Here is a 12,881-nt window from a genome sequence, read left to right on the forward strand (position 1 = left end):
CTTCTAACCTGCGCGATCCTCCTGTCTCAGCCTCCCAAGCACGGGGATTACAAGCCCAGCTCCAACACTATTTTCAATACCTTCCAGAACAGAGGTGCAAACAGGGTAAACAGTTTAGAGTTAGACCTTTATATTTCATGCGTTATAGAATTGGAAAAGACATTAATATGGCGTGACCTTTTTAAAAGTGAGAATACCCATTCCAAAGAAAAAGGAAGATGAACTTTGTACTTTAAAAAATTTTGTATTGGTGCATTATATTTGTATATGCTAGTGAAATTTATACTGGTACATTAATACATGCACATCCATATTCATATATTTTTCCTTCAAAGTTTCTCTTTGCTCAAAAGAACACTGTTCACATTTTGCTCTTTGACCTTGCTGGAGTTGTTACTAGCCTAGATGTTTGTAGTGGCTCGACCAAATCCACTGACTGCCAGACCTCCACAGACCCAGTGTCTGGGATGATTTCGTTGTATTTCTTTAACCTCCTGCATGGTGGCCATTCCTTCTTCTGATACACTGCTGTCCTCCTGAGACCAAATGCATCACCCTGTTGCTTTTGCATTTTAGACTTCCAGGTCCTACCGCGAGGGTGTCCACTGCAGGCAGTGATGCCAAAACACGCGGCGGATCAGCCACTGCTAACAACCGGCGCAGCCAGAGCTTTAACAACTATGACAAGTCCAAACCGGTCACCTCCCCTCCACCGCCTTCAAGCAGCCATGAAAAGGGTGAGTCACCTTCCCAAGCCTTGACACGTGATTTTTTTTTTCATTTATTTTTCTTTATAGCAGAACCGTCTCATTCCTTTGGGTGAGTTTGAGGATAGGATCAAAGTTGCAAATTAGAATAATAAGAATGGACCACACAGATGTACTTGACTGGCAGAAGCTTTGTTAACAGAGGCATTCATATGGTGAAGGAAATATTGTTATATTGAGAGTTGCCAGCAAGAATAACTGTATTTGTTTGGGTGGGAGCTCACAAGACACCTAGCTACAGATAGCAATTTATCATTTGAAATTTGAAAATAAATTTTTCATAGAATATACACTACGCATCAGATGGTTTTCCAGAAATACAAGCTTCTTGGGGCATGACTTTTGTGATCTGATAAGCATTTTACCCATCAGAAATAACATGCATGGAGTTGGAATAAGGGAGTTTTCACTCTTTGAAAAAGACAGGAATGTGGTTTGGCCAAGGGAAGATCTCGGCTACATATAAGGAGTAGCCGGCGTTGCTCTTGGGGTTGCGATTATGCAATTTTTGCCATAAAAGGATGTGATATTTTTACTCTCCATAGTCCTGAGCTTTTAGAATAGAGAAAAAGGTGGATAGCCATGTGGGCGTCCTACATAGAGGTAATAAAACACTTTTGCTTGTTTAATCTTGCATCTCTAGAGATCGGGAAACTGAGGTAATTTAGAGACCCCCCTCATTCCTTCCAGGCAGAGTGGTCAATGCTCAAGTCTCTTGGAAACTTTTCCTCCATGGTAATGTGGACTCTTTCTAAGGCTTACCTGAATCATATTCCTCCATTTCCCTGAGACCCAGGAGAGCTGCGCCTCAGTCCCTGAACTGCCCTGGGAGACTGGGAAGCCTTCCAGCTATGTCTGAGCTCAGAGCCTCACCACCCACTCCTCCAAGCCAGGGTCACTTGGAGCTGGGTTCCCCTGAGAGTCTGATAATCACTGTATCTTTCCCCTCCAAAGGCTGACGTTTATATGGCAGATTTCCCGACCAAGGCATTGGGAACTCCACAAGCAGCACTAAAATCATACCAGGATGTCTGAACCAGTCAAGGTTCTTTGTCATCCATCTCTTGGTTTCTGCCTCAAGAAAAAACTAAGGCTTTTTCCCTTCTACCTCCAAGGTATGCCCCCAGACCTATTTTTTATTCTTTATTTTGAAACAGGATCTCACTAAGTTGCGAGGGCCTCACTAAGCATCTGAGGCTGGCTGTGAACCTATGATCTTCCTATCTCAGCCTTTCTAGTGCTGGGATTACATGTTTGCACCACCACTCCTGGCTTATTCTTTTTTAAAGTATGCTTAAATTACAAAAATAGCATATGCTATTAAGATAGTAAAAATATATGTGTTAGAGTTCTCCTTTATATTCTTCTTAATGACTACCAATATAAACCATTATATACATATTCTTCCAGAACTTTCACAATGCATTTATGTACATATATAGAAAAGTGTATGTGTTACTAGGGATTGAAACCAGGGGCATTCTGTTTTTGAGCGACAGCCCAAACCTATTTAATTTTTTATTTTGAAACAATCTCATTAAGTTCTTGAGGGGCTCACAGAGTTGCTAGGGCTGGTCTCAAACATCCAATCCTCCTGTCTCAGACTCTCAAGTATTGGCATTACAGGCATGAACCACCACACCCAGCTGAAAAGTTTTTGTTTTTTAACATCAGTGAGTAAAACCTAATATTTTGAGCACCTACTATTCATCTCACTTATCCCAGCTTGCAAAGGATAAAGCCAAAGTAAAGAAAGGTTAAGTACTTGCTAAGATCATGCCAGAGATGGGGAGAAGCAGAGTTACGTTTGAACCAAGGTACACTGGAGGACTCAGAACCAAAAATAATGCTGTGCTTTCCTTGGAAAACCAGTACTTGGAGCCTCTCCTGTTAAAGGACTGTCTAGAGATGCACAGGTGGAGTCATGAGGGAAGAGCCTGGAAGGTATTAGGTACATTCCACTGTCCTTGTCCTGTGCTTGTGGGAAGAAGCTGTCATAAAGGTATCTGAAGGATGAGATCAAAGTCCACAACCCTGAGAAAATAAAGGTGATATTCCTAGTGGATGAGACAGGTATGGGAGAGGACTGTGCCCCAAAGCCTGCGCCAGAAGCAGGGCCACTTGGGCAGCCTGGCTAGGTGCTAGAACAACCACTGATTTACCTGGCCAGGGTTCCCATAGGTGTATTGAGCAGCCAGAGAGCAGGGAGGCCTCTTAAAAGGATTGTAGCTGTGAACTCCAGTAGAGACAGCATCCCAGGGAAGGACTTACACGTCACAAGAAGGAAAAAGAAATCATACATCTTTAGTGAATTCACCTTAATGCCAGGAACTTTGAGTTCTGATACCTTACCAAATCTTCACAAACATTCCTCAAAGTGAATACTGTGGATGCAATGTTACAAGACAGAGAAAATGAGACTGAGATGTAAGTGCCTTGCCTTTAATAGTAATTAGGTGCTGAAATTCATATCCAGGTTCCCTTGTAAGATTTGAACTCTAGCTCTGTCCTCTCCCCTGGGAAATCTGTTCTGAGGACCAAGTAAGATAATAATGTTCGATCCTCTGGTCTCCGTCTCCCAAATGCTGGGATTACAAGCATGCGCCACCACGCCTGACAGCCTCAGCTACTAAGCTACATGCTTCCCAACTCAGTGAGACCCTGTTTCAAAAAATAAAAAAAGACACTGGGCATGGTGGCGCACGCTTATAATCCCTGCCCTTGGGAGGCGGAGACTGGAGGATCACGCAGGTTCAAAGCCAGCCTCTCTGGCTTATGAGACCCTGTTTCCAAATAAAAATATAAAATAGGTCTGGCAGTGTAGCCCTGAGGTAGAAGGGTCCCATCCTCAGTACCACCAAAAATAAATAAATAAAAGAAAATAAGACTAAAAAAATAGGGCTGGGAGTATAACTCAGAGGTAGAATAACCCTGGGTTCCATCCCCAGTACCACAAAAAAGAAAAGAAAAAAGGTAATATGTTCGAGAATGTTCTGTGAGTTGTGAAGCTTGCAAAGTCCTGTAGGGAACTACAGTGATAAATATAATTGACAGTGGCTTCAGGTGTGTGGACGGTCCCTTATCATTTCTCTCCTTACTGGGAAGGAGGATAGAACAGGCTTGAGTCTTTTTCCTACTAATTCTTTTTCCACCATCCTGATATCAAGGGTGTTAAGACTTTACTTTTAGAGATTTTATGTTTCTTTCTTCTCTTTCAAGATTCCTGTTTTCTTCCTTGAACTTGATCTCTCTGGAGGTAGCCAGTTTACATCCAAAATAAAGCATATCAAGGGGCACGGGGAAGTTACTCAGCCACCTGGTAGTGTGCAAGACACAGCAGTCCTACTTCCTAGAAATAGCCTCTATTTAGCACTTTATTGTCTATTTGTGTATATGTTGTCATATTTTGAAAGGTAAAATTTTCCTAGTGTTTACTTTTTGCCACGTAGTATTCTAAGGTGCTCTATGAGTAATCACTTGATTAATTCTTTAGGATCTCTCTCCACATATACACGCACCACTATATTGGTAAGAGTTTTATATATTTTAAATAAAATTACCAAATCATGGGCAGCCTAATCTATTCATATAAGTTGTTCTCTTCATAACAGTTGTATAATAGTCCATTGTATAGATTTACCTTAATAATGTTTAAACACTTTTTTGTGGTTGCTTCTAATTTTTTGATATTATAAAGAATACTGAGATTAATATTCTTATTTTTGTTGCATGTACACACAATCTTTTCAGTAGAATTGCTGCGTCAGAGCAGACTCACATTTACAGTTGTCTTATTACTTCCAAACTTTGCTCTCCAAAAGATTATACCTATTTTCCATCAACAGTGTATGAAAAGACTAATTTCCCTACACACTTGACACCACTTTTATCATTTTCTAGGGCAAAAAATATTCACATTGTTTGAGATGACGTAAATTATTTTGATGAGCTGAAATAACAATACCATTTGGTAAAAGTCGGCCTTCTTTAATGATGCTTTGCTGTGTGTGACCACCAATGGCCTTGGCATAGTATAAAAGCACCTGAGTTTGAGGTCGAGCCCTCTACTCCCAAGGTACTTAACTTCCACAACCTCAGTTTCTCCTCTGAGAGTTAAGCTGAGGTCCTCCATCAATAAAATGCTATGAAGTATGAATGGCTTCTACAGTTTGCACTAGCTATTAGGATTTTTCTAATACGAGGGCCTTCTGCACTTTCTGGTGAGTTCTGTTCTCTGGACTTTGTTCTCTGTGTCTGTCTTTTACTTTCTTTACCCTGCCTGTCATGAATAGAAGAGAAGAGCCAGATGTGGCTGGAGACAGAGTTTTACAACCTTCAGGACCTTGTCATGTCTGAATAACTCTGGGGTCATTGATTAAGTATCTCCATAAATGTATCACTTTATAGTTGGTGAAGTAAGTTATATATCTGAGTTACTGATCAGGAGATGGAATGATGGATGGAGAAGTTGCCCACATCTACCATTAATGAGGATCCTGGCACACAATGCTTTGGTGTATGAACTAGTATCTACTCTCCTCCTCCTTCTCTTTTTCCTTCTCTTCCTTCAACTGTGCACATGCTAGGCAAGTACTCTACCACTGAGCTATAGCAGCATCCCCTAGAGATTGTCTTTGCAACAGTGTATACAGTAGTTCACAGGCACACAGACATCCCTGTGCACAACCCCAGCCACCCCCAGGTAACAGCTTAAATGTGAGAGAATAAGATTTGAACAGGACAGACAAGTCACTAACTTAAGAGCCTCACAGAACCCCATAGCTCTTGAAACAGCTGCATGTGCATACCTCCAAGGTTTCCCATAGGACTAGGTCCAATTCGTAGTCATAGCACTCAGAGAAGCACAAAATGATGGTGCCCCCAATTAGACTTCATTTATGGTTCTTCCCAGTCCAGATGTGGTGCAACAATCAGGGGTCATTTTTACCATGAGCAATGTTGCTTAGTAACAGGATGACTTTCTATCTTTATCAGGTTTCCAAGGGAACTGAGTTGGAAGGTTAACCCAAGGTCACATTCGCATGTAGAAGCTGAACAGGTTTTCTTCATCCTTTTCCAACAGGGAGTCACCTCACCTCTTAGAGATTCCGTTTGTCTGTAGAGTGGCAAAAGGCTGCCCCAGCCCTAATGAAGTTACATATTAAGCATTCTAATTTTTTTCTATTCCAGACTATGTTCTCTGTCCTTGTCCTCTCCTATTGGTTGTAGACATTTCTAATTTTTTTGGTAGCTTGAGTTTACTGCCATTATGGTGTCATTTGCATGCATGAGGAAACTGTTAGGCTCTGGCCTTTTGAAATGGTGTGAGGTCCATTGGTTGCTGTTCACGAGTGAGACAGTGGTGGCCACAGCCCCTCCAGTAAAGATAGGTCTCGTTTTTCTTGTTTGCATTTCACACCATAGTTTCCTTTTGCTCTGAAATGATTGGCGGTATCTAACTGAATAGATGGGACGTCTCCAAATGCATGGGAGCTCACTTAAAAGACAACGCCTAAGTGTTTTTGCACACTGACATAGTGCATACACATTACCTGTGTGTCATTGAAGAGAAAGCAGACTCAACATGGTCAGACGTCTGTCACACCCGAAGAGGAGAACTCAAGTCTCAAGATCTGGTGAGGCCTTGCTAAGATCAAGCCTCTAGATCATTGTCTCTCAAGGTACGATTCGCTGCACCATCTTTTCCATCCACTCTTGAGGTAACTGCTACAGATACAAATCCCTAAGTTTTGCAAACCTAGTCCTTCCATTCAGGTTTCTGAGTTAGAGCTCAGAAGGTTATATTTAACACGCATGTAATTCTTAGGGCACCGAAGTTTGAGAACCCTGCTGTCTAGCAGTTCTTGCTGGTTACCTTTAGGAACACTACCTTCCTGATTGTCTTTCAGTACTTAGTAACTCCTTGGTAATACATTGTTATGGCAAAGAGAGATATTGTAGTGAGACGCTCAGACTAATGCCTGTCATATAGCAGAAACTCAATAAATAGGGAGCCAGCACTGTGGTGTATGCCTGTAACCCAAGACACGTGGGGGCTTTGCAAATTTGAGGTCAGCCTGGGCAATTTAGTGAGACCCTGTCTCAAATTAAAAAGGGAGTGGGACAGAGTGTAGCTCGGTGGTAGAATATCCCTAGGTTAAATAAATCACCAGTACCACAAAAATAAATAATAAATGGGGAACCATTGAAATTTACATGTACATTTTGTCATATCCATACTTAAATTTATTCTCAGAGCCAGCAACTTACAGTGAGTAGACTTACCTATTGCATAGGTCTTCATGTCTTTTCTGTTATTGCCACAAATATTCAATTCCATATTGTATTTAATTTTTAAAATTTTCATTACTACTTCATTTCAGTTGAGCTAATGAAAAACAAGAGAATGGAGTATGATCCCATGTGTAGGCTGGAGATAAACAAAGATGGCAGTGTCCCTTTTGGGGTGTGGATATGGTAACAGAGGGAATACAAGTCAAGGTGTGGCAGAAAGGAAAGTCAGCTCACCCTTGTCCTCGATGGAGAATCCTCTTTTGACTCTTTCCCTACTGGGCACTTAAAGAGCTTGCTGTTTCTTCTTTCCTTTGTTCATTCCTTTGTTTATTTTTAAATTATTTTATTTTGTATTTGGTGGTACTGGGGGTGGAACCCAGGAGCTTTTCTACCTCCAGGGTATACTCCCTGACCTATTTTATACTTTATTTGGAAACAGGGTCTTACTAAGTTGCTGAGAGCCTCACTGAGTAGCTGAGGCTGGCTTCGAACCTGTTTTTTTTAGGGGGGTGGTGGTACTGGGGGTGAAACCCTTCTACCTCCAGGCTACACTCCCAGACCTATTTTTATATTTTTTATTTGGAAACAGGGTCTCTTAAGGTAGTGAGGCTGGCTTTGATCCTGCACCATCCTCCTGTCTCCGCCTCCCAAGAGTGGGGATTACATGCCTGCACCACCATCCCGAGCTCAAACCTGTTTGATCCTCCTGTTTCAGCCTCCCAAATGCTGGAATTACAACCTTGCACCGCCACTGCAACCAGCTCTTCCTTTGTTTATTTTCAGGGGGTGGGGGAGAGATTAGTACTGGGGTTTAAAAGCAGGCGTATTTTACCTTCCAGCTAAATCCCCAGCCCTTTTTATTTTGAAATAGGGTCTCACTAAATTGCTGAGGTTCTCATTAAGTTGCTGAGGCAGGCCTCGAACCTGTAATCCTCCTGCCTCAGCCTCATAAGTACTGGGTTTAGAAGTGTGTGTCACCACACCCTGCTTTGGTGTTGATTTGTGCATGAGAGTGCTGTTGTGTTGGGAAGAAGGGTGAACCATAGTAAAGAAAGCTGCCTAGAGCCGCTGAGTGATTTGCATTACAGTCCGGCGTTTGTCTTTTACCTCTGGCACTAAAATCCAGCATGAAAGGGAAAGAAATTACACATGGTGTATCCTCTCTGACCACCTTTGGGAACCCATTTTCTGATCTGTTGTGTAATTTGAAAGAACCTTTCAGAGAAGGAGACATAAAAATCATCTGTGTGAATCTAATGACCTTTAAAGTAGGAGCCATCCTTTTGTCACAGAGAATAGGAGGGATATAACCATGTTTGCTTTTCTTTAAATATGAATGGGTTTCAAAACCAATGTGTGAGCTTATGGTTCTGCTATATATCCTTTCTCTAAAATACAATAAACCTGGCATTCTATAACAGGAAGAACGAGTAGAGGAAAGGGGAGAGAATAAATCATTTAGGAAGATGAAATATCTATTTGATTAGTCTCGTGTCAGAAATAGAAAATGACTGGCTGATGTTCATCTGATCTTCAGGTGATAAATCTCAGCGTTCCTCTTGCTTCCATCTGTCATATAGGAAGCGTCACACATACATGGATTCAATTTAATTTCAAGGCCCATCAGGAGGGGGAGTATTTACGTGTCCAAGTGTTCTCAGAGTCATTTTTATCTATGTGTCACCTGCAGTCAGGGCTCGAGTTAGTCATTTATTTCAATTTCTTCTTTAAAAACAATATTTTTCTTCTACAAAGTTGGATGTGTGACAGTTTTCACATTTGAGGATGAAGACATTTTTGGAAGAAATGCAATGAAATGAACGTTCCCGTGAGCATGTAAGGCCTGTGTTCACAGTGCCAAGTGGGAGGCTGAGATGCTGGTCAGAGCCAGAGGAGAGCGCTTGAGCCGTGAGACCTGGCAGTCCATGTCACAGCCACAGCATCATGAGGAGTCTCTCCTGGACGCACACATAGAGGCTCCTCTGTGCCCAGAAGGTGACATCCTCAGACTTGAGTGAACCTAGCAGACACGGTGCCTGTCTCTCAGCTGAGCTTGCCTTCAGGACCCTGTCAGTGTGTCTGTGGCCGGATGCTAACACCCAGCCCATGTGCTGGGGAGCCAGCTCCTCCCAATGAGAATGCCAGATGAGAGAGCGCCTCCAGGATTCTCGTCTCCAAGACCGTGGTCACCATATGTGTGCTGTGTGGTAAGATTGACACGGAGTTCGACTGCACAGTCTGTGCCGGGACACTATAGATACAGTTCACATCCTAGCCTCTCAGCAGCTCCTGCAGTGGTCACGCTGATTCTTATGATTGGTAAGGTGTCCTGCACACTGTAGATGCCAAATTCTGTGGCAATCTGGGGCCTGGCCATTTCTTCATGAGAACATAGGTAAAGAAAGTCTGCTGTGCATCAGCTGCACCCTTTGCTTTTGCAATGATGGTTGAATTACAGCTTTATCTAAAAAGCAAACCCGAGTGGGAGATGGCTGATCTGTAGTAACTCACCTTGGGAAAAGCTTCAAAACAAGGTCCTTTGGCGCCAAGAAGGCTTGGGATGGTGGGTCTCTGCTGCCCCCTGCTGGGAGTCTGTGCCTGTGTCCATCTCTTAGCCTGGCATCCTCAGGGCCCTGTGTTGGAAAGCTAATGACTTGCAGACTGTCTGAACGTTCTCTTCCAGACAGGGCCTCCCCACATTTGCTTCCTCAGTTTTGGAGAATGAATGTGGACTGGAAAAATTCCACACTGTGGGTGTGACCAGGTTCATGTGGCCTGGTAGAAAAACTTTGTCTTGAGTGGTGAGAAAGTGACCTCGGGCCTGAGCTAAACTTGGTCTGCACAAGGCCGTCTGCCCCCTCACTTTGGTGGCCAACCAGCTAGTGGGTTCATGGATCCTTAAACAGTCCCATAGAGAAGGACCTTGCAAGGCTCTCGATTTTTATTCGAAGAAAGTTATGTTAGATTTGGCTCCACTTTTAAGAATGAAATAATTCTCAGCCAGAGTATTACAATATGAAGTAAACGATTCTGTCTTCCCTATTACACACTCATGTGCATGAACTCTTTCATATCATTGTATACATCCAAGGGCATTTATTTGGTGCCTCATCATTTATCATAACAGTCAATGGATAATCAAAAGTGAAAAGGGGGGAAAGGGGTGTAACTCAGCAGTAGAGTGCTTGCCTGCCATGTGCATGGCCCTGGGTTTGAGCCCCAGCACACACACACCACACACACACACACACACACACACACACACACACACACACACGCTGAATAAAGAACTTAACAATCCCTGTCTTCATGGAACCCACAGTCTTGTAGAAGAGACGGTAGTAAGCAAAATGAAAATATCATTCCATTTTATGGTAACTTTTATGCAAAAAGTCAAGCACTACAAATGAACTTACCCAGAAATGTAAAGAGGTGGAACCTCATGAGGGTGAGCTCCAGCTTGCATGGGTAACCTTTGCTCATTTTGCTTTTTTTCCCTCACAATGATTAAGAAGACAGGTTGTTTTAGAAAATGGTAGAATAGAAAGAAGCCAGCTCCTTTGTAGAAATGAAAGTCTATACCCTGGGCTGGCTTTTCCTTCTCTCTTTGGCCATAGAGAGAACTAAAGATTACCTGGAGGCAAACTTGGGCTCCATGTTAAAAATAAAAAGAACTTTCATCTTTGTCTTCTCAGAGTTGAACAGGTTATCTGAGGAGTGAGAGATCCTTGACCCTAGAAGTATTCAGAGTCCAGATCATTACATTCTAGACATTAGCAGGTAGACCAGAATAGATAATCCTTAAGGCACCTCTCAAACCTAGGATTCGATTATCTCAGGCAGAGGGCAGAGTTGGTGTGATTTTAATGGGTTCTAGAACGTCTTGCTCTGCTCATGAGTGCCCCACATACCCCCAGGGTTTACTGGAATTTCCCAAAGCTCCACCTCTGGAATTCCTTCCTTCCTTCCAAAATGTGCTTTATTTATTTATTTTAAAGTGCTGGGGATTGAACCCCAGGGCCTTGCACATGCTAAGCAAGTGTTCTACTTTTGAACCATCACCCCAAATGTACATTATTCTTTGGTGTGTGTGTGTGTGTGTGTGTGTGTGTGTGTGTGTGTGTGCACGCGCTCATGGTACTCGGTGTTGAACCTAGGGGTATTCTACCTCCAAGCTCTATCCCAGCCCTATTTTATTTTTTATTCCCAAACACAGTCTCACTGAATTGCTGAGGGCCTTACTAAGTTGCTCAGACTGTCCTCGGACCTGTGATGCTCCTGTATCAGCCTCTCAAGTATAATCCTCCTTGGGATTATAGGTGTGCAACACCATACTCAGCTTGCACTTTATTCTTGATAGGTTATTTATACCATGAAATTTATTTTTCTTTCATTTTCTTTTCTCTCTCTCTCTCTCTCTCTCTCTGTCTCTCTGTCTCTCTGTCTCTCTGTCTCTCTTTGTGTTTGTTTTTGGCACTGGGGATTGAACCCAGGTGTATTCTATCTCCAAACTATACCTGCTTCTAGAATTAATTACTGGGCTAAAAAACTTTTTACAACATATTCATGTAATGTCTGTGTACCATTTGAGATGAGTTTTTCTTGTATGTTTGCATAATTGGGACAACTTCCCCCTTAACTTCAAGTAAATTATTTTGAACTTACCAAGTTCTTACCCCAAGGCCACCCACCACAAGTAAGGATCTCTGCCATGGAAAAGGAATCATAGCTGCCCAGTAAGAAGATAGGCCCAGTGGTTTTGACCATATAACACTTGGATTCATTGCATGCCCCACATCCAAAGCCAGATAAGAACCTGTTGAGGCAGCTACATGCAGATTTACTTTTAAGAATCTCATGTTCTGTAGGGGGCAGCATTCATTAAGGAAACCCAGGGCAGAGCCTGCAGAAGAGAGTCCTTTAGACCTTACAGGGAGAAAACCAGGCCCTGTTTTCAAAGATCTCATTCTGTCTGTTCTGAGAAGCCAGGGCATCCATGGTTATTCTAGTCCCAGAGAAGGTCTCTCTGAGTTGCAGAGCAATCAGGCCTGTGAAGGGACATGATTACCAGGGAAAGTAGCCAACAGGTCCCACTCAACTCAAGGCTGTTCTCTGGCCTTGCAATCCTTTGGCTTCAGATGTCATGGGTCTTTTTTAACTCTTCCACACCAACTGGCAGATGTTAATGGTCTGAAAGTCAGACTTGAGTTCAGGATACCTGGGGTCTGATTGGGACTAACTCCACTGGATGGCAGCAGGACTTGGGATCATGTGGGACTTCTGAATTTGAAGTACCTTAGTTATAAAATGGAAATGAGACTAGCACCAACCACATACAGTTAGTATGAGGAATACATGAGATGAAAGATAGGAATCACACGAGTAATGTTTGTTGAATTGATGAATTTGTATATACCAAAATCATAAAAGACTGCAAGAGATAACGTAACCATAGCAACTGAACAGAGATTCTTAAAAGTCAGTTTTGCAACCATGGTCTTTCACCTCAGATCTAAAATCTAAAGTACCTCTGTGTGACCTCTCTCCTTACCTAGTCTCATCTCTTTTGGAGAAACCCTAGTGATGGGGGATTTGTTTCTTTGTTTTTCCAGTGCTAGGAATTGTACTAGGGGTGCTCTATCACTGAGCTACACCCTCAGCCCTTTTTATTTGGAGACAAGGTCTCGGTTAGTTACCCAGGCTAGCCTCAAACTTGCTACCATCCTGCCCTAACCTTCTGAGCAGCAGGGATTACAGGTTTGTGCCACCATGCCTAGCTGTGAAGTGTATTTTTGAAAACCAGGGGAAGAAGGGACACAG

General features: G+C 42.7%; 1 protein-coding gene across 3 annotated transcripts in view; it reads left to right on the forward strand.

Moving 5' to 3' along the window:
- NAV2 (neuron navigator 2) overlaps nt 1-12,881 on the forward strand; it is a gene marked incomplete at both ends in the record, with an annotated part of 737,881 nt that overhangs the window by 518,156 nt on the left and 206,844 nt on the right. For all 3 annotated transcript variants that reach the window (XM_080694785.1, XM_080694783.1, XM_080694784.1), the window contains one exon: nt 577-737. In XM_080694785.1, coding sequence (XP_080550911.1) covers nt 577-737 — 161 coding nt within the window. The remainder of the gene's footprint in view (nt 1-576; nt 738-12,881) is intronic.

The sequence above is a fragment of the Muscardinus avellanarius genome (genome assembly GCF_963383645.1).
Source record: "Muscardinus avellanarius genome assembly, chromosome: 1".
NCBI classification, from domain to species: Eukaryota; Metazoa; Chordata; class Mammalia; order Rodentia; family Gliridae; genus Muscardinus; species Muscardinus avellanarius.